The sequence below is a fragment of the Suhomyces tanzawaensis genome (genome assembly GCF_001661415.1).
Source record: "Suhomyces tanzawaensis NRRL Y-17324 unplaced genomic scaffold CANTAscaffold_7, whole genome shotgun sequence".
In the NCBI taxonomy this organism is placed as follows: domain Eukaryota; kingdom Fungi; phylum Ascomycota; class Pichiomycetes; order Serinales; family Debaryomycetaceae; genus Suhomyces; species Suhomyces tanzawaensis.
This window is the reverse complement of record NW_017963642.1, coordinates 75,927-99,873: the sequence shown is the minus strand read 5'-3', so window position 1 is coordinate 99,873 and position 23,947 is coordinate 75,927. Positions and strand designations below refer to the sequence as shown.

At 43.7% G+C, this 23,947-nt stretch overlaps 8 protein-coding genes across 8 annotated transcripts; 2 read left to right on the top strand and 6 right to left on the bottom strand.

Moving 5' to 3' along the window:
- Window positions 1–34: 34 nt before the first annotated feature.
- CANTADRAFT_27127 (NAD(P)-binding protein) lies at window positions 35–1,422 on the bottom strand. The gene has a single exon (XM_020208004.1). It carries the CDS (start codon window positions 1,118–1,120, stop codon window positions 89–91), a length of 1,032 nt encoding a protein of 343 aa, XP_020062334.1. The 5' UTR covers window positions 1,121–1,422; the 3' UTR covers window positions 35–88.
- Window positions 1,423–2,913: 1,491 nt separating this feature from the next.
- On the bottom strand, window positions 2,914–4,284 carry RTT109 (H3 histone acetyltransferase; the record flags this gene model as incomplete). Its single annotated transcript, XM_020210473.1, has 1 exon — window positions 2,914–4,284. One exon carries the CDS (start codon window positions 4,282–4,284, stop codon window positions 2,914–2,916), a length of 1,371 nt encoding a protein of 456 aa, XP_020062333.1.
- Window positions 4,285–6,088: 1,804 nt separating this feature from the next.
- On the top strand, window positions 6,089–8,139 carry INO2 (Ino2p). The gene has a single exon (XM_020208329.1). The coding sequence runs from the start codon at window positions 6,164–6,166 to the stop codon at window positions 7,733–7,735; it is 1,572 nt and encodes a 523-aa protein (XP_020062332.1). The 5' UTR covers window positions 6,089–6,163; the 3' UTR covers window positions 7,736–8,139.
- Window positions 8,140–8,542: 403 nt separating this feature from the next.
- On the top strand, window positions 8,543–10,201 carry CANTADRAFT_7704 (uncharacterized protein; the record flags this gene model as incomplete). Its single annotated transcript, XM_020211165.1, has 1 exon — window positions 8,543–10,201. The coding sequence occupies one exon, from the start codon at window positions 8,543–8,545 to the stop codon at window positions 10,199–10,201; it is 1,659 nt and encodes a 552-aa protein (XP_020062331.1).
- Window positions 10,202–10,459: 258 nt separating this feature from the next.
- Window positions 10,460–14,575, bottom strand: KIN2 (serine/threonine protein kinase; the record flags this gene model as incomplete). The annotated part of the gene is made up of 5 exons (XM_020210562.1): window positions 10,460–11,126; window positions 11,238–12,002; window positions 12,171–12,413; window positions 12,567–14,165; window positions 14,292–14,575. 5 exons carry the CDS (start codon window positions 14,573–14,575, stop codon window positions 10,460–10,462), a joined length of 3,558 nt encoding a protein of 1,185 aa, XP_020062330.1.
- Window positions 14,576–16,388: 1,813 nt separating this feature from the next.
- Window positions 16,389–17,015, bottom strand: ATP17 (F1F0 ATP synthase subunit f; the record flags this gene model as incomplete). Its single annotated transcript, XM_020210505.1, has 2 exons — window positions 16,389–16,625; window positions 16,953–17,015. The coding sequence occupies 2 exons, from the start codon at window positions 17,013–17,015 to the stop codon at window positions 16,389–16,391; spliced, it is 300 nt and encodes a 99-aa protein (XP_020062329.1).
- A 288-nt stretch (window positions 17,016–17,303) lies between these two features.
- On the bottom strand, window positions 17,304–17,860 carry LSM6 (U4/U6-U5 snRNP complex subunit). Its single transcript, XM_020208003.1, has one exon. It carries the CDS (start codon window positions 17,829–17,831, stop codon window positions 17,613–17,615), a length of 219 nt encoding a protein of 72 aa, XP_020062328.1. The 5' UTR covers window positions 17,832–17,860; the 3' UTR covers window positions 17,304–17,612.
- Window positions 17,861–18,093: 233 nt separating this feature from the next.
- CANTADRAFT_55694 (uncharacterized protein) lies at window positions 18,094–23,757 on the bottom strand (the record flags this gene model as incomplete). The annotated part of the gene is made up of 2 exons (XM_020210477.1): window positions 18,094–19,424; window positions 19,539–23,757. 2 exons carry the CDS (start codon window positions 23,755–23,757, stop codon window positions 18,094–18,096), a joined length of 5,550 nt encoding a protein of 1,849 aa, XP_020062327.1.
- Between the last annotated feature and the right edge of the window lie 190 nt (window positions 23,758–23,947).

Sequence of the window (23,947 nt, the reverse complement as noted above, 5' to 3'; positions counted from 1 at the left end):
GATATTATTTAGCTACATGTCGGAATCAACATTATTCTGATTAATTTTTATTCATAATAAAAAAAAGGAAACAAAGTAGCCAAACACTTTAAAGGCCTCTGACCCTGATAATTTGCTCAAGTATATCCTTGACACTTTTCTCATGGGAATACCAGTCTTGCTTCAAGATCTCCCTGGTCTTCTCATTGTGGATATCACCCCAGAAAGTCTTGGTAAGGGTTGCCTGAGTAGTTTTTGGGTCACCGATTGGAACATTCTTAAATTGTTCCGGGTAGAATTTGTGCACTAGGTCGAGGAAGTTTTGCTCAGAGAATGCAGCGTTGAAAAGAAGAAGTCTCTTATCGGTACATTCGTCTCTTTCCATAGCAATAATATGAGCACCAGCAACATCTCTTACATCGATACACAAACCTCTGTCTCTATGAGGGGTTTCACCTGGTTGCAACTTGATAATACGGTTGATGATTTCGGAGGTTTCACCCATATGTTCAGTGACATCGCTATCGAAAGCTTGTGGGCCATAAACGTAGGTTGGATTAACAACAGCAAGATCAAAATTTGGGGTTTCTCTTTCCTTGAAGTTCCAAACTTCCCTTTCAGCATGGGCTTTGGAAGCAATGTAAGCAGTTAACCCATCGCTTTTTGCAGCAACATCCCATGGGATATCGGTCCAGCTAGCTTCGTCAATGTAGACATCATCTGGAATGGACTTGTCAACGAGATACGTCCAACCCATAGCAGCATATGATGAGGTAACCACAAGCTTTTTAAGGTTCTTACCGTAGGCGTGGGCGGAGGTCAAAGCTTCCTTGGTTCCTGCAAGTGCCGGCTTCAAAAGGTTTTCTTCAACGTTGTCATCGCTCAAGGTGAATGGTGAAGCAGTATGAAGGAAGTATTCAATTTCTGGGTGCTGTTGGAAAACTTCATCAAAACCACCAGGTGTAGCGAGGTTTGAAACTAAAACATACAGAAAATTAGGATTATTGAAATTCTTGGTCAAGTGTTGACCTTTTGCATCCGTTCTGACGGTACCAATGACCTTGTACTTCTTTTCAAGCAATTGCTTGATAATGTGTTGAGCAATAAAACCGGTGGCTCCTGAGACTAAGACGGTAGACATTTTGATGTTTGTGAGTGTGAATTGAGATGGAAGTGAGCTCACTGTATCTTTTTATATTGTGCTGCATTGCTGTCTGTTATCCGAATCAAGTATACCCGTTAAGGGGCAAACTGCACACTTGCTGACGGGGAACCAATGACTATCGAGACAGAAAAAGCAGGGTTACTAAACACACTCAAACATCCTGACAATTGAAGTTAACCTGCAGTGGCGGTATCATGAAACAACCCTTCTCCTGCAACGGTATATTCTAAAATGCAGGGTTCGGATGTTATATGCGGGTTGCGCCCGCTCCGCTTCCGCTATTAGGCGGTGCCGTACTGGGATAACTTCCGAAGTGCAGTTTACATCCAGACTTATACAACAACTAGAAGAAAAAACACAGGCATGCTCAAATGCTGAGCCATAGGCGTACCATAATTACTCTTTGTACCGCGGCTGCTATCTTAAGGAACACAAACATCTATCTTGAGGGCATTCTCGGTTAGGGGATTAGCGGTCCGGAAGCCTGCAAAGAATGAGAAACGTTAACGTAACTTGCAAAATTGCTGCGAGTGAATAAGAGCGCAGGAGGCTGAATCAGTTCCAACTTCGAACTCCAGCAAGAAACGTAATTTTGGAACGGGAATGGAGCTCAACTGAAAGTCTAGTAATTACTCGTTAGGATGATTGATATGGCCTCCGCTTTTGATACAGGCAACAATAATATTGATGTTCTGTGATGTTACAGTGTGCTTTTGGCATCAACTAGGTTTAGAGCTATTGCAATAATGTCTCTGCGACATTAAGAGAGGTGTGTGTTTCGTATGTCAATATTTGCTTAATATTATTACTAAAAGATAGCCACACCAATATTTTCATTGTAGCTGTTGTCATGGTTTTTTGATATTCAAAACCTAGTCAACAGTTTCAACTACGGATTGTGAAGGTGAATTTTTCGAAGCCTAATAACTTTTACTTATGGCAATCCAGAGCAACGAGAGCTTTGGTAACTTCCCCAACAGTAATATTAATGCCTCTAACGCCAGGTGAACTATTAGTCTATTACAATCGAAAAAGGTGAATAACATCTGGGCTCACATTTAATCTGATTCCTGAATCAAATATCCGAATACCAGGACGGAATTAACGGATTCAAGTGCAAAATTAGATTTTTCTTGATCTATTAAGTTCCAAACTTCCTTTTCAGGTAGAACTTTCGGAGCATTATTACCTGTTTAACCATTCAATTCAACTTGTTTCCAAATGATATTCGTCCAAGCTTCTCCAGCTATTCTCATATTTTCTGATTCTGCCAACGTAGTAAGGAAACTGGAGTACTATCCTAGAAATTCTTTTCTCTCTACCACAGGCTCCAGATCCTCTACTTGTATGTTGAGTAACGCAATTGAATGCTTATCAACCTTCAGAAGAATTGATACCGGGGTGATCTGTTTTCGTCAATTATAACACATTCGAGGTGACATTTTCTCTACAAGTTTAACACTGCTTCCGTCTTTTAAATTTTGATCTTGAAGTTGGTGAACCAACCATATTAGATTATTAATTGTAGCCCCACTGTGGCTTCATTAATCTCAAAAGATAACTATACGGCTGATACTAATAACCAACCCCAATCTAGATAAAGATGAGATCCCGATGAGCAGCATGTGAAAAAGAGATAAGCATGTGATCATTGGTTCAAACTCCACTTGAATCACCTCGTACCTTGCATAAAATCTTCATCTTCTTGTGTAACTTACAGGAGTGTTTATCCAACAATGCTGGTATACGTTTATTGTCTTTGAGATTTACTATACAGCCTTCTTCTTGCGCTTAACCAAGTTTGTCAAGTTATTCACCTTGGGTACTTCGGACCCCTTGCTCCTCTTTCTCACCGTCAATGTATTGACCACAGGATTGGAGTCAGACTTTTGCTGGGCGACGAATTCCTTAGTCCCCGTCAATTCTATGTACTCCTCGTGTTCAAAATTCTTATTATTACAGAACTCTGGTATCTTGGATATGACCAATTCTCTAACATCGGATTCGATGTTGTAGTGCTCGCTTTTCAATAGGTTAACCAACTGTTTATAGTCCCTGATGGAAATGATATTTCTGACAATCTCCTCATTTGGCTCGTTCTTCAAAATTGGAACTCCATCAATTTGTGCCCCAATGAGTCCAACTACATCTCCCAATCTAAACTCTTGTCTGCAGCCCAACTCTTCGTAGAAGCGATCGTTTTCCATCTTCTGGTAGTTATTTTCAACAATCAAGTGCTCCAAGAATCTACCTTTGGGATCATCTGGAAATAGAGGAATATTGTAGATTGCCAAATTGCTTGCATTGAAAATGTGACCAACAGTCCAAGAATTGCTTAGGTTTGTAAGAAACTTGGATGTTGGCTGTTCAGCAAGACCAGGAATGAGTAACTTGCATTGAGCACCTGGCTTGCCAGACAAATTTTGATCGATCACACGTAACCACCATTCCAATAACTTGACCCCATTGACCACATGCTTGTTTTTGTTCTTGAAGGAGCTTGGAAATAAATACTGTTGAGCAGCTTTGGCGAAGAGGGAAATTTTAATGGTCTGATGTGGTGGAAGGACCAATGACTTGGAGTCCGAAGACTCCTTTTTGTGAGGCGTAGATTTGTTGTAATATTTGATGCTGGAGTAGTATTCAGGGCCAGATGCCAACTTTTCGGAAATCTTTTCAAGATACACCAAAGTATCGGTTTTAAAGATGTTGTACTCCTTGGAGGAAGGGGTCAAGCTATCTGTGGATTCCTTCTTCATCTCTTTTCTAGTTTTCAAGTTGTAGTGACGAAGATCAAACAGGATGACCCAATCCAAAAGGACTTTCACCACGGGTCCGATCCTGACATTATGGTTGAAGAGCCCCACGGTATCACACTTGGAAACAAATACGTTCTGCTCCAATTTGGCACCCTGAAATGTGAGATACACCACGATTTCTATCCCAAATACGATGACGTCTTTGGCTGCGTCGATCAAGTTGAAAAAGTGTCGTATCTTGATGGTGGATGGCCTTTCTTCCAGCGATTTGCGGACATTGACAAGCGGCTTCACGTACGCTGGCTTGGACTGCACGTAGAACAAGTTGAACTTGGCATTTTTGGGTAGCTGCTGGGCTAGCGACGCCTTCAAACCGTCCATATGGTGGGCCTGGCAGTTGGTGAATGGAGGTACGCGTATGGGAGCTAACATGTCGTTGCGCAAGTCCCATGTCGCACTAGTTGATGCGACATTGTGTCTGGGGTGGAGATGAAATTTACCCCGGATTGGCCTCCCCCCCTATGACGACCAAGCATTATGTCTAGAAGCTTATTGTCCGCCTCCATCGGAAATTGAGCCCCTAGAGCTGGGTACAGCCAAGATTCGAGGTGAGCCCGAAATTTTCATTACGTGGGCCGTCTTATCTCGCTAAGCACCCGGTGCTTCTAATGCAGCTTATCAGTAGGCAGTTGATTGGCTGGAAGACGTCCAAGGCCCGGCTGTGCGCGCCATCAGTCCTTGCCAAGACCGGGGTGTTGACGGCCCTGGAGTGAAACTTGCTACAATGGTTGTTGGTGTAGTAAGAGGAAATGAAGAAAATGTTAACCTGTAGCAAACAATAAGTCCGGTGAGCCGGGGACGCAAGGTGCAAACTTCGGCCTCGTAGGGTACTGCCTCAGGTAGATAATTTCTTGAGTACAGCAATTGGGATCGAAAAAATATCTCTTAGGTAGGGCCACTTACATGTATGGTGCAGTAACGATCGGAGCTTCGCCTTCTTCGAACAGTGTGGGAACAACTCAAGCAACCACAATCATGTATTAGTGGCTTGCAATTAGAGGGATATCCCCAATGGGGGGCAAGTGTGTAATTGGAGGTTGAACAATAAAGCTGGCGTAAACCCTCTATTGTTTTACAGGTGTCTCCACATATGAGTGGATAGGCGGGTAGTGCCCGCACAACGCTCAGTGACCAGCCGTAAAGTTGCCCTCATCAGCGGAGTTAGGGTTCAGGATCCGCGAAACTCGCATAACATCCCCTGAAGGTGCATAGGAGAACTCTATCAGAAAGGGGGGAAAAGATTGCGTTCCCTGCAGCATTAGGATTTGAATAGCGGAGACTCAAAACAGAACCGAGGTCATGTAGACAGCAGAAACCTTGTAGCTAATGCGTGGAACACCCACTACATGGCTGAATGGAAGAACGGACGTTATGTGGGATATAGAGGGGTAAAAATGGGGCAAATTGGGAGTTAACGGAGGTCGGCAACGGGGAACTGGTGGCTGGGTTCCTTACCTCCAGGAGACCTAAAAAAGTGCGAAAAGTGGCTATGGCACTGGGCCCCTGGCAGCACCCCTGGGGCAGGTTCTGCCAACCAGGTCAGAGGAATTGATTCCAGAAACCTGTGTAGGTCCAAAATGCGCAGTCCAGCCAGTGGTGGACTTCGGAATACGAAGACTCCGAAAGGACAATATGCAAAGTACGGAGGTAATAGACTACTGCGATACCCCACTTTCCCAATAAGTCAATATTAATGAAAGATTGCGCCTCATCCTTCGCCGCTTTGGGCATCTGCTGCGAATTAAACGAGTAGTCCAACCCCACGCCCGCATTGTACAGCTACTTAGGCCGCGGCCCTTAGTTTCAAACTAAGCCTAGTAACTTTAAATGTCGTTTCACTTGGTCCCTGACTGCGAAACCTGACTATCCAGACGGGGTTCAGTAGGGCCAATACACCCTCCAGAGCCGCCAGAACACCGCCAAATCACCGTAACAACTCCCCTGCCGCAGCCCACCTGCCTGGGCCCTCTCCTGACCCGCCTGCCGCCTGTTTGACAGCTGTCCCTACAGGCAATCGACGCCCGCGGAAAAAAAAAATTGCGGGGCTGGGCAGCCAGTCCACGCTGCCGGCTACCCGAAGGCGTGTCGCCACCGCTCTTCTAGATCAATTTTGAAGTGCCAATACTACGGAGGATCTGGGGTAGAAATTAATGAATATAAATAATTGCCTAGGCGCTGTTTCATCTAAACTTCTTTTACTATGAGCGGACACAAAGACCGTGTTTATAATCCCCAATCACCCTCCAACTCCCATCCAGACATCCCGTCCCTGGAATCCACTGACAACGCCCTCACACAACAAGACTACCACTTCGACCAACTGTCTGGGCCAAGCTTCTCTGTCCAGCCTTCCTCCTCCCAACAAGTCTTCCCCGACCAGCACCCCAGCCGTCCCAACGAAGACTCCGACTACAACTTTCTCGACATACTTTCAGCTGACATGGACTTCGAGCAAGCCTACAACATGTACACCACCTTGCAGCAAAAAAACGCCATTTCCTCCATCGAGCAATTGGAAAAGGTCCAGATGTTGAACCAGCAATACGTGTCCACCTTGGCCTCGGGTGCCAGACACCCTACCCAGCAACAACGTGCCATGGTACCCCAAGGCTTGGGCCAATACTCTGCCAACTCACCTTTTAACTTCAACTTGAGCTCCGATCCATCTCCAGCGCCTACCAGCCGTGCTGAAGACCCTAACTTCAACTACCATCGCACCCAGATCTTGAACGGAGGCGTGTCAAAGAACTACATGTTCAATGGCGAGAGCCAGCAGTCCAGCACACCCTCGATCAAGAGCGAATCGATGAAAAAGCGTCGCGAGAACGAAGAGGACTTCGACCAGTTCTTCTCCAACACCGAATCCAACGCGTTGGAGAAGTTTTTGGACAACTTGGCCAACCCAGCCGAAGAGGCATCCCTCCACTTCTACAACCGTCCAGGAGCCGTTGGCACAGACTCTCCTGGCCAGGAATTCAACGACTTGTTCGACTTGCACACCATGAACCCGATACCGATGGGCAACAAGGGTAAAATGGAGACAGGCTTTGGAAACAGGTTCCAAAGCTTCAACCAGTTGAACATACAAAAGAGCAACTCCCTCCCCCTCAACATGAGCCAGCAGGGCCTCATGGAGCACGAGACCTTGAAGAAGGAGTTAACCGAAGCATTTAGTCATCCCCACAGAGACAACACCCCACCATCCAACGGAAGTCCAAACCACATAGCCACTCCCCTCGATTCCAAGGACCCTAATGGATTCAGGTATCAAGAAATGAAGAGAACAACCGAGTTGATAACACCTCCCTCCAGTGACAACAACGAGAGTATGTTCAACTTCAAACAAGAAAAACGCAACTCGGAGTCATTCAGTGGCGACGACGAAGCGAACGGAATCAAGAAGCGTAGAAGATCATCGCTGAAGCCATTGTTGTCGTTGGAACAGAAACGTTTAAACCATTCCCATTCTGAACAAAAGAGAAGACAGATGTGTAAGCTTGCCTACGAAAGATGTCTTCGCTTGATCATAGACATCGAGGCATTCAACAAGTTGCCAGCCACTGTCAGCGACTCTGTGCAAAGAAAGAGCAAGAGGGCTAGAGTCAACAAGGATGGCTTGCCAAACTTGTCTAAGCACAACGCACTTATTCGGATCAGTAATGAGATCGAATTGATCAAGAATAAGAACGACGCATTGAAGGCAGCTCTCGAACAGCGGGGAATCAAGGACCACCTCAAGTTTGCTCCTCCTGTTGCTCGTGACATCAATTAGGAAATGACGGTTACATTCAATTCTGATCTTATACGCTTGTATTAATATTGCTATATATTTATTTATTGGGGCACTGCCTCCACGGTTCAAACGACGACATGACTGACGTTAGAGTGATTTCATTCTCAAAATAGGGGTTTTTTCAGTTCTTAGTGCAATATATTACGAGAAACTAGAGATTCCTCTGTAGATGTGGGTGTTAGAAGCATTGAAACTTTTGTAGACGTAAGGGACCACCCAAGTTGATCTCTGGCGCCGTGGGCGGTCTAGTACCTAGAAACTGCCAATCACAAAAATCAGCTCACTTATTGTATATCCCTCCTACAAGTAGCTCGTTCAGAAAACTATTCTGCGTTCCTCAACAAGTCCTGGTAATTTTTGAAACAAAAACCATAACTATGTGCATACTAAACTTATCTCTAAATCACTTCTTGTTCCACGCCATCGTGGCACTCGTCATCGAATCAACTGCCTACTAATCCGACAGAAGGGCTCAAAACAGACTTCTTTCTATATAGTTCATTCTTAGCATGGTGTCTGATTCACTATCCCTATTTCTGACCTGAAGTCCCTCCGCTCTCTACTCTGTCGGTTTACTTCTTTACCACACGCTCTCCCTGTTCTCTTTTTCCAGTCCCACACTCCCTTCTCTACTCCTGCCTGCCCTTTCCACTGGCTCCACCTTATCACCATCACGCGCCAACGCGTAAAAAAGACTAGAATTTCAACCATTGACAGACACCACCAGCTACTCTAATCAGCAAGACACGTCGACACCAAACACCTCCATCCACACATAGTCTCGTCATGGTCGCTAAAAGCAAATCCAGCACTCCTGCCATCGAGGGACACCCCAGTCTCAACTTGTCGGTGGGAAACCAGGACCAGATTACCCAGTTGAGCAAGCTCCAACCCATCCTTCTCTTGAACCAACAGGACGAATCCGACGAACTCAAGGCATTGCGAGTAGATTACAAGTACCTCTACGTGGTCAATTGGTTGTACAACTTCCGCGGATACATCAAGCTTCAATCGGAGACTTTCGACGTTGATTTGTTCGAGCTGGAACTCTTGCACTATTTCCCTGCCACCCACGCAGAGGACGAAAATGGCAACCCCACTCACCTGCTCCTCGACAAAATCAAGCTTGGTTTGATGTCCTCTGTACAAAACTCGAAATTGACGTCTTTGAACAATTTCGAGAAACTTTTCCGATTGTGGTTCGGCTACGAGACACCTTTGAAAGGTAGAGACAGAGAGGAGGAAATTGAAAACGGTGAGGACTACGGCGATGAAGAGGACGATCCCAAGTTTGACAGTCTTTCTATTACTGAAAAGTTTGAGATCTTATTCATATTAATAACTTACATTTCGAGCTATGCAGGTTTCAGAAACTGGGTGGACAAGAATAACCTTACCTTGAACTTGAGAATGGATCCAATATTGACGGAAAGACTGTCGAGCGAAAAGAACTCGCAGGTCGACTATATTTTGTTGTTTGAGAACAATCGTTTGTACAAGAGAATCGTTAAATTCAATCCCCTAGTGATTCCAAAAAAGAGAAAAGTGTCCCCTATAGATCCCAATGAGTATTACGAGCCAAGTCAATTTGACATTGATCCCAACGTTGATTTTGAGTTGATTTTCAAAAACATCTATGAGTTTGACGAAGTTCTCCAGAAATATTCAAAGGGTAAAAATAACGCCTCGAAGACATTAACCTCCAAGTTATCCAGAAAAGCGGTGGTGGAATCTATTCTTGAAAATGAGATCAGAAAGAGAAGGATAATAACGAACAAGAGAAAGGAGTTGCAGCTCGCCAGCTTATTGGCTACTAGAAAACGGTCCTCGAGATTAGAAGCTAAAGAGAAGCAGAGGCAAGAAGAGTTAAGAGTACAACGGGAGCAAGAAGAGTATGAGCTCAAGGTGGCTGCTCAAAAACGATTCGAAAGACGTATGAAATTGAAAGAACAACAGGGACAAGTTGCACCCGACTACACTAGTGGCTTGACCAGAGATGAAAGGTTGAAGCTTAGAAGATCTGATGCTGAGCGTACTGATAGTCACTCTGCTACTCCAATGAAAACTCCAGATAATACTCCCATTGAAACACCAGCACCAACAGACAATGGCCAGGTCGGTGTTACGGAAGTACCAGTCCCAACTAGTGCAATTCCAGTACAATCAGAAACATTGGTTCCAACTAGGGAAATTCTAGAACAACAAGCACCGGTTCCAGCTAGTGCTATTCCGGAACAACAAGCACCGGTTCCAACTAGTGATATTGCACAAGGTCAATTGAGCAATGGAACAGGCCATGTGGTAGGACAGGCTCCATTGACCTTCCCTGGGAGCGCCCAAGAGGAACCCCAATCCCAAGCAATTCCTCCTCCACCATCCAACACTGAATCTGAAAGTGCAACATACCAAAATGGTCAATCTAACTTCCATGCACACTACAATTAGGCTGTATTAACTGCTCCTGTCAGCCCATATTTCAGTATATACTTTGTATTATTATAGCCCAAAATCCAATACGATTGTATAAATAGTCGAGATGTAAATTAAATAAACTTATATAAATTAGAGAAGAGAAATAGAAGAAAAATTAAATTGAGACTCGGAAGAGAAATACCTTCACCCAATAAGCAATTAGCTAAAATTAACGAAAACCAAAATGTGCAAATGCTCAGATAATAACAATTTGAAGAACCATACAAGAACTCACAAATTCAACTCATTCAAGACTTGACTAGCCAAAGTCTTATAATTCCAAGTGTTACCCAATAACTTTTTGAATTGTACACCATACAACCCAACCAATGGAACTTTCACAATATGAATCTCAAACTTTAATGGTGACTTCTTAGACTTCGACGATTGACTGGAGGTACTTGGAGACCTTTGATGTCTAGCTCTATGCTCGATTCTTGATGAGATTAACATGTCGCTACCACCACCAATATTCAATCCATTTAATGAGTCCACCGAATCATCGTCTTCAAACTGTTGTCTGCCATTAATATCGTCATCACCAAAATCATAGTCATCAGGATATAACGACTTTGCTACCCTAGCTGCAGCTGGGGTATTTGGTGGCATCATCACTTGAGAACCATTCTTCTTCCTATAAGATCCCAAAATGGAGTTTCCAATGGAAAACTTTCTTCTATGTCCGCCTCCAATTGAGTTGGAAGATCTATGGGTCTTCAATCCTGTGTTTGGAGTGGGCGACAAAGTTTGAGTGTTGAGATGTAAGGAAGGTTGTCTACTAGGAGTCTTGGCTTCGCTTGGTTCTGGAGTTCTTGCTCTTGATGGGGAACTCTTCTCATGCTCGAAAGAAGAAGAAGAAGTAGATTTGAAGGCATCGCCATACAATTGTTTGTGCTCGCTTGAAGTCTCCTCAGTAACCTTAGTTTCAAGATCACCCTCCAACTGAGTATCTATAGTGCTTGGATTATTGTAGTACTCCTCATCCCTGACGAATTGTTGAGCTTGCAACGAAGGTGTATGTGCACACACAAACCCACCTTTAACCTCTTGAAACTTCACACCCAACTTGCTCAAAACGTTGATAATGTTATATCTGATAACTGGTAATGGCTTGGTAGATGTAGTTTGAACACTAAAGAAACCTTTCAAGAACAATGTCTTGCAATGCTCAATCGAGGGCATGCTGTTGGGCTTGGCCTCATTGAACTGCTCTATGATTTGTTCCTCAGTCAATTGAGGAATATCTTGGTACTCAACATCATCCAATGTTACATCATCGAAGAAACCATCATTGGTTGAGCCCTCGCCAACCACTTCATCGCTGTTTTGAGCAGCTAATGAGTTTGGTAATGGAGGATGAGTCTGGGTATTAGCACGATTACGACCGTGATAAGAATCCTTTCTGACATGTCCAACTGACTTGGCTCTGGCCGTGGGATGAAGCTTTCTACCACTAGTAGAGACTGCACCGGGCTTGAGAGAGTTATTGGCATTGTTGGGGACGACGGTGTTGTTGGTGTTCAAGTTGGGCAATGGGGGCAAATATTCAACCGGAATGAAACCATGAGGCTTAGATTGACCAGTTGAGGTAGATGCTGAGCGAGCATGTGCCTTCTTGCTGGTATCGGAAACTCTGAGGTTCTTCTGGGAATCAGATTGCTGAGATTGCTGAGATTGTTGAGATTGTTGAGATTGCTGAGAACTCGAGGCGTTTGCTGAAGGATGTAAGTTTATACGGGAAGATGATGACTTTTCCTTAGCAGTAACCTTCATACTGACACCTCTACGAACCATTGGGTCCATCTTAGGCGATGAGGTTGATGTTTGAGGAGACAACTTGGTGGGAGAATCATGAGGAAGTACGACTCTTGGTAAAGGAGGATGTGAGCTATTGCTTTGATGTGGTGGCGACGTGGGCGAAGCGGTTCCTCTGCTACTATACGCAGAGTTCGATTTGTATTTCTTGGAAGACAATCTTCTCAACAATGAATTGAATCCACCCTTAGAAGCATTAGGATCCAAAGTCTCAGGAATAGCGGAAGACTCGACAGGACTATGAGGCTGTTGGTCTGGTATAGCTTGAGCATTCAATGATTCATCGCGAGTATCCCTTATTGAAGATACACCCGAAGTATGCGCTTGCTCTGGATAAGCAATAGAAGGCAATACATCCTGAGCAGCGGTTCTTGCACCTTGCGAAGTAGTCCTAGATTCTTGGTTAAGCACTGGAGTCGTTGGTTGAGATGTTGATTTAGCTCTTGATATCGTTGTTTGTCTATCAGGCTGAGGCGATTGAACTTGAGATGGTGGTGGGATCTGTGTACGAATTTCAGGCAACTCATTCTTGATCTTCTTCTCTTTCTGAGCTTCAGCTTGTGCTTGTGCTTGTGCTTGTGCCTGCGCTTGTGCTTGGGCTTGCGCTTGGGCCTGTGCTTGTGCTTGGGCTTGCGCTTGGGCCTGGGCTTGCGCTTGCGCTTGGGCTTGGGCCTGTGCATGTTGTTGATACTGTGCTCTTGCAGCTTCTTCCTTAGCTCTCTTACGCTTCTTCATCTCATCAACAAGGAAATAAATAGAAATCAATGGATGGAATCCGCCAGTAGGATCTGGTAAAATGTGCGCATTAGAAGCAGTAGCATATTCACGACCTTGGTCGGTAATCTTTTGCCAATTTTCACAGCTCATCTGGTATTCCACGCTAGTAAGAATGTTGGTCAATTCTTCAGAGATGTGTTGAACTGTTCCCAATTCGAAAGATGCAATAGTTTTGATAATCTCAGGATCCAATGGTAAAGATAATGGTTGTCTTTTAGGGATATAACTGGAAATTCTGTACTCATAACCCTTATTCATCCAAGGATGCTGAAGAACCTCATGTAAAGTTGCTCTCTTAGAGGGGTCCACCACTAACATCCTTGAAAGTAACGAAATACACTCCTTTGAAAGGAACGATGGATATTCGACAGCACCTCTCTTAATTTTTTCATGCAAAACTGAAACAGAAGAGTCATCAAATGGAACTTTTCCACATACTAACACATACAACACGACACCAAAGGACCACACATCGACTTCAGGACCGATATATGGTCTAGCACACAACAACTCTGGGGCCGCAAAGTACAATGAACCACAATAAGTCTTCAACAAATTTTTAGGAGAATACAAGTTCGACAAGCCAAAATCAATAATCTTGATATCACCCTTCTCACTTATCATAATATTCTCAATTTTCAAATCACGATGTACCACATTGTTCTTGTGACAATAATCCAAAGCTGAAGCGATTCCACGAGCGAATTTACGTGCATTCTTTTCCTTTAAGGATCCATGAGCAACGATATAGTCCAACATCTGTCCACCTTCCACGTGTTCAAACAACATATAGTAATGATTTGTCATTGGAACCATTTCGTACAACCGACAGATGTAAGGATGAAACAACAATCTTCCTAATGCACCCTCACGAATGGTTCTCTTATCTCTAGCTACCTCTTTCTCATATTCCTTATGCCTCTGGGCAGCTTCTTGAGCAGTCGAAGGGGGTGGATCGTCGGAGTGGGCTCTTTGATAAACCTTTGCAGCTCGAGGAATGATTTTAACAGCACAAAGCTCGTGTGTGGAGTTATGCTGTGCAAGCTTCACCTTACCCATGGAACCGGCACCGATAGTTTTGACAAAATCCCAATCTCCAATAGACTTTCTGTGAAACTGTTGGGGTTGCTGTTGTTGAGCCTGCTCTGCCTGTGATGGGTGTCTTTGATGGCCACGGTGTTGTTGCTGGGGAGTGTGTGGGTTCTGGCTATGATGCTGGTGATGGTGTTGTTGCTGTGGAGGGGCCTGGGATGGAGATTGGGAATTCTTAGACGCAACCAAACTACCCGAGTTTGCATCTTTTGAAGGAGGAGACGCTATGGCTGCTGGAGGTAACAATTCCTTTCTCTGGGGCTGCTGAGGATTAATAGCAGCGGGTGTGGCAGGTGGGTGGGTTCTCGATGTGCTGGTGCTTCTCTGGTGGGTCGGCGCTGGAACGGTACGGACTGGCTGAGACTGTTGCTGCTGCCACTGATGGAAGCTCGATTCCCTGGAATGGGTGGTGGCGTCGGTATTGGTGACATAATGGGGAGACTCGCCGTGGTCCTCAGTGGATCTGGAGTTGATGTCCGACTTGGAATTGCGGAGCGACCCGCTGACACTTCTGAGCATACGTGGAGTAGCAGGCTCGCCTGGTCTGGCGTAGCCTGGGTGCTGGGATTGGTCGGATTGGGCTGGGGGGGTTCTGGAGGGAAGGTTCAGACTCGCTACTCGCCGAGGCTGGTACTGGGGATCGTGGGTGCCATTCGGATCCATTTTTGTTCAGTGTAGGGGATGTTGGTACTGGGATCTGTAGTGGTGCTGGCGACGACAATTGGGTGGTTCGTGATAAAACGGAGCAAACACGTCGTTGGGTAAAGCGACAAGCAAGGACTAGCTCGCGAACGGGTGGGGTGCTAGGGGCTTGGCGGGTTGGAACAGGTGGAACGGCTCCGGAAGAACAGGCGTCCGTGATGTCTCAATTAGTTAGATGGATTCAAAGCTCCTACTGTTACCCAAATCTCCGTCAATTTTGGCTGCTGGTTCCTGGCCCATTTTTTTCTTTGTTAGTGATAAAATCACGAGTACAATCAGGAACGGTCGTGCGCGCGCCCCGTTTTCACTATTTTCATGGGGTCCCTGGCGCCCCTGGCGCGGTAGGCAGAGGGAGTGCTAGTAGGGAACCGTAACTAGAGGGGAAGAGAGAGCTGGTAGAGGAATAGAGAGCTGGCAGGGGAACCGTAGATTGCTAGTGTAGGTACCTAGAGAGCCTTCTAGTGTCCTGAAACTATCGCTCGTAGCGTCGCTGGCTGGTGGCTCGCGCTGGCATTCTGGAACCACCACTGGCCCCTGCCGCGTCTATGTCACCGGGGAGTCGGTTTGTGGTGGTTCTGCGGCATGGTGAACTGGTGCGTCAGCCCAGAGTGCCTGGAACGGACAGCCAACGCCACCAAACCACGGCTCGCTAGACACCACAGACGGTACAAACGGCAGCTGGTGGCACAGGGCTCGTTCAGACAGTACACTGATCACCTTCGTGCCGTTGGCAGTGGCAGCACTGACCCGTTCTTCGGCCTGTGGTGCTTATCGTGGGCCTGGCAGGCTGGTAGTGCGGCCCTTCTGAGGCACTCGTTTGCAGGCGTGGCAGCCAGAACCCGGCCAAAAACCCTCACTTCAGTACTACGACAGCGAGACGACCACCAGGGGTGCCCAGCGGATTCCTGCTGGAGGCGGCCCAAATTCGGGAAATATTGCTTAAATATAGTTTCGTTACCGTTCTGTGATGAGGTGGTTGGGCAAGCGTACAGTAGAGATGTTGTTTGTTGCTCTTCTGGCGGTACTCCTGTGCCCCTGTTCCTCTTATTGTAGCCGTGGTTTGGTTTGGGGTGCGAAACACCTTGGGCCTACTGTGGTGGGACTCCCAGGAGACTACGGAAAGACGACGTGGCGTGAAGCGTGTTGGGTCAGACCACGCAGTATTCGGTTCTAATTAAGCGATGGTGAAACGAAGACACAAACCGTATACTAGTGCAGAAATTGGCCAGAAATGGCAGCTGTTCCATACTCTCTGGCACCTATCTTATTCTAGCCATCAGTAGCATCTCCAGATCAGAGTCAGTACATGCTGGGAACGCCTCGTCTGTCTTCTTGCACTTCCAGACCACGAAGACTCCTGGAGGGGCTAGAACAGGTGTTCTAGACAGCCCCTGATTCGGCCCTTCTATTTGGTGGTTCCATGTGGCTTGCCCTTGCCTCAACTAAATAGCCCGTATCCGACTTAATTAGTCGTAGTCCAAACTTCCTGGCTCACAGCTCCTTGTAAAACTACCTCCTCCACAGAAATATTCCGTACTCTAATTTAGCACTGGGCACTGGCGTCCTGCCCCAGCTATTCTAGTACCGACAATACTTCGATGTGGCTCTACATCCTCTTCAATAATTTAGTGCTGAAAACTACCATGGCTCTGCATCCTCTTCAATTTTAATCTTCACAAAACCACTGGCTCTTATTCCTTCTTTTTCTTAATCCTGACAATACCACCTTGCTCTACATCCGGCTTCAGAATCTTATATTACTCTAGCTAACCTCTTAGTGGTGGTGCTTCAAGTGGGTTTGGTATTCCCAAGTGTAACCCAAAAGAATGATGGCAATGGCAAAGTGGACCAATGGCTTACCAGAGGCGTTGTCACCATCAAAGTATGCGGCCTTGTACTTGGCAAGTGGGTTGGTTGGCTTCTTTGGGGCTGGAGCAGCACCGGTTGGCAACTTCTTGTAGAAAGAGACAACCTCGGCCATTCTCTTGGCGTTAGGGTTGGAACCGATGTTCTAAACGTTAGTACTAGTTCAACAGGGCTGGGCCACGCAGTTCGAGTGGGTGAGACTCATTGCTTCCAATGAATACCTATGGAGGGTTCTGGCATGGTGAGCCTAGCTTGAATGCTCTGAAACTTCCACGATTTGACGAAACTGGATCTCTCTGGATCACTGGGTGTATTTGACTTCTTGGATGACTTTCCCATCATATTTGTTCCGTTGTGACCATTCAGCTGGAATATGATCGCTGGTCTTGACTTATTCATCCGTTCTGGCATGTGCTGGTGTCGATGTTCATTCCACTCGGGGCCTGGCGGGCAATCCAATGCAAGTACATACCTTAGCAGAAGCAACCTTTGGTGGGATTAAAGTAGACAATTGTCTTCTGATGATGAAGGACATGATGACTGATTGTATATGGCTATCTAATTCGAACCTATTGGATTGAATAGTTTGGGTTTTGCTGGAATTTTTCTTGCCAGGACGCACGACCGGGCACCATAGTTAAGCACCATAGTTAAGCGGATGGAGGGCCATTTCGGCCAACGCGGGTGCGCGCTTTGATTCGCTGGCGCTTATTACACAATACTCGTGCACGTGATCAGTCACGTGACTAGAAGTCTCTACTATACATTACTACTATACATTTAAGCAACACTTATATATAACACTAGATTGTTAGTAATGGCTCAACGCACGAGGATGCGCTAGAAAACAGACGGCGGACGGGTTAGCTCCATATTTGCCGCTCGGTCGAACATGTTGTGGTACTATTGCTGCACTGGCCAATTCCACATGTACAGGCCTTCGTTCATCCGCTAGCTCCATTTATGGGCATGCAAACACATGGTTGAATCTTATTGTTCCATTTCTGTCTTTTCTTTTCCATATTTGTCCATTTCCTCACATACTGCCCATATTTTGACCACCAGTACCACTCGCTACCTCTATCCAAAGCCAACAGGCTTCCTCCATTGTTTCCCACCGTGTATCTCCGTTTTACGTACCATTGTTTCCTCTGATGAAAACATCACCGAAGTTCTTGCCTACTTCGTTGCCAACCAACTCTTTTCCATCATCCAACACAATATTCATGAAACCGTCTATGCTCTGCAAGTTGCCGGAGTATTGGATGCCGTTGTGTAATTTGACAACCACGGAGTTGCCAATGATGTCGCTCAAGAATTTGGAGGGGTCTGTCTTAGTGATTTCTGACATTATGGGTGGTTTCTGATGTTGGCTTATCGATAGTTTTTTCTCAAGTAGTGGTGCGTGCGCAGGCCAGGTATTGCCATAAAACTATAGCTGGTAGAACAACGAAACGCAAGGAGAGGGCCTTGTAATGAAGCACAATGAGAGCGATCTTCGTCAGCCATCTTTGGCGTGATCATATAAAAATGACAACAATACTGAACTACTTTTTATAAATTTATTTGTCTTGTTCATTAGCTTTTTAGCTATCTATTGTACATAATATACACTACTCCTCATAGTGAATCAACGAATCCAAGATTGTCAACAACTTGACCACCTCCTTGAGGCCAATCAAATTAATCAGGTCTTCTTTGTAGCTTTCGTGGTGCTGGTTGTTCTCAATCAAGAGATCACGCTTCATGATACCCACAACCAAGCTGTCGTAGGTCTTCAACAAGTCCTTGCATTGGATCAAACTTGGCTTGTATGTGGGGCCCATGGATAATACGATGGACACCACCAATTGGAAAATTGGCACCAAGAATTCGAAGTAAGAGACATTGTTGGAGTTCTTGCCTGGTCCCAATTCATTGAATCCAACAGGTGCATCCAAGACCAAACTAATCTTGACGTCTTGGTGGTCGCCTAAGTTCAAACTCATTCCAAGATCGGGATTGATCTTCAAAATTGAGCATTGCTTAATTATGGAGAAGATTTCACATTGGATCAATTGCAAGGCACCAGGCTTGGATTGCGATACTCTGATAAGGAAGTATAACGTTGACTTGAAAGCAGTCAATTCAAACAACAAGGTTTCAAGACTGATGCCTTCGCCTCCTTTGCCATTCTGTAAACTTTGGATCATTTCATCAGTTCTTTTGATCGACTTCACTAATAACAACAACGAGTTGTTCTTGATCAATCTCTTCAACACGAAGTTCTGATTTGAGAACGAGGACAAATGAATCAAACTTTCCAACAATAAAATCGAAGTGATTCTTGAAGAGCCTTCAGAATAAATTGAGTCGTTCAATATGATTTCAATGAACTTCTTGTCTATCGATCTAATAATCGAAGAGGTTTCGTCGATCATAGATTGATTCTTGAATACCTTCAATAAGAACTTGTTGGTCAAGACATAGAGGTTTGATCTCAAATTAGGAGTAGAATTTGAGTTCAAAATACCTGTAATACATGTCTTGAACAATGAAGTGAGTCTTTGCATACCCTGGAGAAAGTCTTCATTGGCACTCTTCTCAAGAATCTCCTTGTCGTACAAATCGAACAACAAAACACTTAAAGAAATCAATTCTTCAGAGAATAGGATATCGGTCTCCAAGTAGTCATTGATCTTGGGTAAGATTATCTGAAGAACTTCTAGAATAAAGTGATGTCTTGAGATTTTTGGATCGGTGATCAATATCTCAATTAACTGACACCATGAGTGCAAACATTTCAATTGAATGTTTCTCAAATTAGTCGAAAGGATGAATTTATTGATGAAGTTGTGAAGCTTGTTGGATTCAACAATAATCTCAGAAGTCAAAGCAGAAGTATCAATTGCGGGTTGTGAAATGAATGTCTGGCTCAATTGAGTATTTTGGTTACTTGGGACAACTTGATTCTGGCTAAAGATGCTTGGTAATGTCTTGAATGACTGTTGACTTTGAATGGAGCGCTGAGTACCTGGAAGTTCTAGCGGTCCAAATGTATGTGCACCTTTAGTTTGACTGACAATTTTCACAATTTTGTCCAAGATGCCAAAATCCAACTTGAAATCGAATCCTTTAACATCTTCAACAATGGTCTCCAAATCGAACTTTTGATTCAACATCTCACCATCAGTGATATCGAAATTCTTAAACTTGAAGTTCAACACATCTAAGAAATTCAAAATTCGCGATGATCCACTAATAAAGTCTTCATGAATATTCAATAACAATTTAGCATAATGATCTTTCTTCGTAATCGATTGGATATTGTGGAACTCCAATGATAAGTATTGCAAAATCAACGTTCTTTGATTTATGAAGGAGAAGAGAGCTTGATAACTTGCTTCAGACTCAATGAATTTGTTTTCCTCATCCAAATCCCCGTTGAAAGGAAGTTCCTCCCATAAAGTTTGAAGATCGATTTTAGGCTGATAATCAAGCAACTTCTCGAAGAGGGAGTGGAAGTCTCTCAAATAAGTCAATGTTACATGAGAACTAATCGCGTCTTGGCTGAGTTTGATAATCGTTTCCAAGATCAATGATGAAATCTTAGAAGGTCCGGCTTGTACATTGAAACCATCTCCCAAATTGGTAAGGTTGCCTTCCAAGGTATTCAACAAAACCCTCAAGAGCGTATTATGAGACAGTTCATCGGAACTAGAGGGATTTGTCAAGAACAAATTTCCACCATGAATCTCATATCCCAAAAGGAAATGTCCGACATTAGGACTGGTACCATTGGATTTGTGAAGATTCTCAAGTAAAAATTCCAAGATCTTGGATTGCATTGACACATTCAACGACTCAAATTGACTAATGAAAGCATACTTGATCTTTATGGATTCATCAATACTCTCGAACGTACTTAACAATCTATTCTTTCTCAAAATAGATTCATTATTTGAAGTGATGAAGAATGAGGAGGATGAAATCTTGCTCAAGATATTAATTGAAGAGAAGACTATTCTTTCTGAACTTGAGTTGCCGACATACAACGCGATTTGGGGAATGACAGATAAATTGAACAACAATATTTCAAAGAAATCGGTCACACCATTAGTTCCAATTGTAGCAGGTGTGTAAACATTATCGAGAATAGACTTTCCAACAGAATTGAAAAGACTTGTATGAGTTCCCACTGTAGAACTTTTGACTGACTCTTGGTCTTTCATAATTGGAAGCAATGTCTTTATAAAGGTATTCTGTAATTTCAAAACATCTTCCACAACATTCAACGCAGTTTCAACTAATTTCACAACGTTTGCATCTCTATCGAGAGTATCTTGACCAATATTAATTATGCTCATCAATGACTTGTATACTTTCTCATCAAACAAATAATTTAAGATTGGAATCGAGTGATGCAACTTGATAAATGACTTGTAGTCTAACTTTAGGCCAGAAATGTTAGACTCAAAGATTTCATTAAAGTTGGTAAGGTCATGAATAACTCTCGATGAAGTATCAGTTAAAAATACCCAGTCAACCTCTTCAAGAGAAAACTTGATAATCTTGACAACTTGAGTTTTGATCTTAGTTTGGTCTTCAAAATTAGTCATTCTGTTGGACTTTCCAAAAGCTTCGACCATTAAGTATTCAATATATGGCCAAATACCAACAGAGTTATTTATTCTATACCCTGATCCCAAATCAACAGGGTATAACAATGAATACTTTGCGAATGCTTCACTTTGATTAGATAATGGAGTCAATAGATTTGACACTAACCTGATGAAATTGCTCACTTGCGAGAGAGATTTTAACTTGATTTCAAAGCCTTGATTGAGTCTGATAAGCCTCTTATTGATATACTTGGGTCTAGTGGACTGATGCAAAAATGGATCTTTTTGAATTGAGTTTGAAGGATTTTCTCCTTCACTCATTCCGTGATACAACCAGCGATCAAGTATCTCCCATACTTTGAATCTAATGCTCAAATCTTGCTCATCCTCAACAATATTGTTTAAAAGGTTGAGCATCAAGTTGATCAATATAACTCTGTTTTCCTCGCTGATTGTTATGTTAGGTAAATCAACATACTTAGGATTCTGAGTATTGTTCGAGTTCACATCGACACTCAAGTTTTTGCCTCCAGTTATTAAGTTGTCAAAGTATAAGAAGCCATTGATGATAGGGTAGAATCGGTTCAAAGCAGCTAGTTTGATATCTTTTGAATCTGACGACAAATTCTTAAACACTGAGGAGATAAGCTGAACAAATCCAGAAATGAAAACTAAAGAATCTTCGGCCAATTCGATAACCAAGTTGTCCTTTGATTGTGACAAATTATCTTGTTTAACCGAATTACTGGAGAACAAGAATTCTTGTCTCTTCTGTTGCTGTTTGAGCTTATCAGTCAAGTTTTCCTCAAACCTCTCTTTCAACGAGTCGATATAATAATTCAAGGAGTTTAGAATTGAATCTATGGAGATCTTTGAATAATCGTTTTTCTTCATCGAGGAATGATTGTTGGTTATGAGAATTTCCCAAATTTTAGATGCTGAATCATTTCCACCAGAAGTTAAAGATCCTAATAATAAGCAAAAGGTGGCGGTGATGAGAGGAGAAGTATTGTTGCTCAATCCCCATGAAAAGAAGCCCATAATATCGTTTGAAACGCTCTCAGATGTCCAAAACAAGGAGCATATTTCACTTCTATTAGAATATGTGTAAGCGAATGCCAAGTAAAACCTTTCCAAGTCTGATCTAGTGGAAATTTCATCCAAGTCCAACGTATCTTTGTCAACTTCGGATATATTTGAAGACTTCTCGATATCATCTTCATCTCCAGGTCTGATTTCACCTTCACCTCTTTCAGTTTCTTGAAGTTGTTTTCTGTTCATAGAAGATAAAAGGAAATCTTCCTCGCTATCTCTCAACAGGATGAGCAAAAGAGCAGCGTTTGTCACGAATTCCACAAAAAATTTATGGAAGAATGGTGCCAAAAGAGACTCGTTTGAACTTTCGCTAATCTTGTACGGTGCCAAATCAGTGAGAATCGAAACATTTTCGTAGCCCTGTTTTGACTCCTTCAACTGGAGCAAGTCTTGACTCATAGGATAGATAAACTTTTTAGGAGACAATTTGGGGCATGTTTTTTGCAACAAGGACCTGAAATCGTAAACATTGCTCCACTCGTATTGCTCTAGTGTCTTTGGATGACAGGACTCGGATGTGTAACACAATAACCATTCCATGAAATCAAAATTAATTGCCCACTCCATATATTTGACAATGTCTTCCTTGAAATCATACTTGTCAGTACGTGCTTGGCTTTGCTTGCACCAGGTAGTGAAGAATGTGAAAAAGATCATACTAGAAGTAATTTGAAGTCCAGTCATATTAGAGTTGGTCAAGTCCACGATATCATTGTTGGCGATGGTTTTATATGATTTGGATAACTCGGAAGTGATGTACTTATGGAACTTGTCAACCTTTGCTTCATCGTCTGAGCTCAATAAGTTGATAATGAATTTGAAAATCACAGGTAAAAACTGGACCGACAACGAATCGTCATTTTGGATGTTTTTGGTTGCGAAGTCCATGATCTTTGTGTAGAATGAAAGGGTCCCGAAACGATCAAAGTAGTTATCAATCAACGTGTATAAGATTAAGCTCAAAGTTTCGTGACACTTGAACAATTGGGACTTGGAGAAGCTGATGGCATTGATGAAGAGGAGATCATTGATGTTGCTTGTGACTTTCTGCTTTTCTATCAAGTCATTCTGAAAGTTCACCAACTTGTATATTTTCTCAAAACTATCGAGAACTGTCTGGAAGAGTCCTTCGAACTGGTTGGGTTCAAGGGTCAGATGCAATGAATTGTTTGAGGCGAGGTACCCCACGATGTTCAATATGTATTGGTATCTTGCGTAAAATGCATATCTCGTGGTGTCTTTGAAGGAGGTTCCCTTTTGGTGCCCTTCGGGCTGGGCATGGAGGGCCAACTCAGCGGTCATGACTTCGTCCAAATCAAACTCGCTCGACAACAAGATTGTTTCTTCCACGAACTGGCTGTTGAACTTGAACTCGTCACCATTGTAGAGACGGGTAGGCTTGGACTCGTCGCTCAATCTCTTGCGGGATTCTTCATTCTTGCTGGGAATCTTCAAGAGATCCAGAAGGTCTTTCTTCAATGTGAAAAGGGTGTCATGATCTATTGAGCCCGAGGTTTGGATGGAATTGTAGCATTCGGCTAGGAGATCCGTCGACCAGTGAAGTTGTGAGCTTGAGCTCATGGTTGGTACAATGGAATTGGCCTGATGGTGTCTGCTTGTTTATTGAAAATTTTGTTTACTTACTTAGGCCATGTGCAGGAGCGGACTCTACAAGTAGGAAGTGGTGGAGAATGTTCGAGTTCTCCGGGCTGGTTCAAGTGATTAGGCTTGCTGGACGTTGTCGAAACATGAATGCATATTGGTGCTCTCA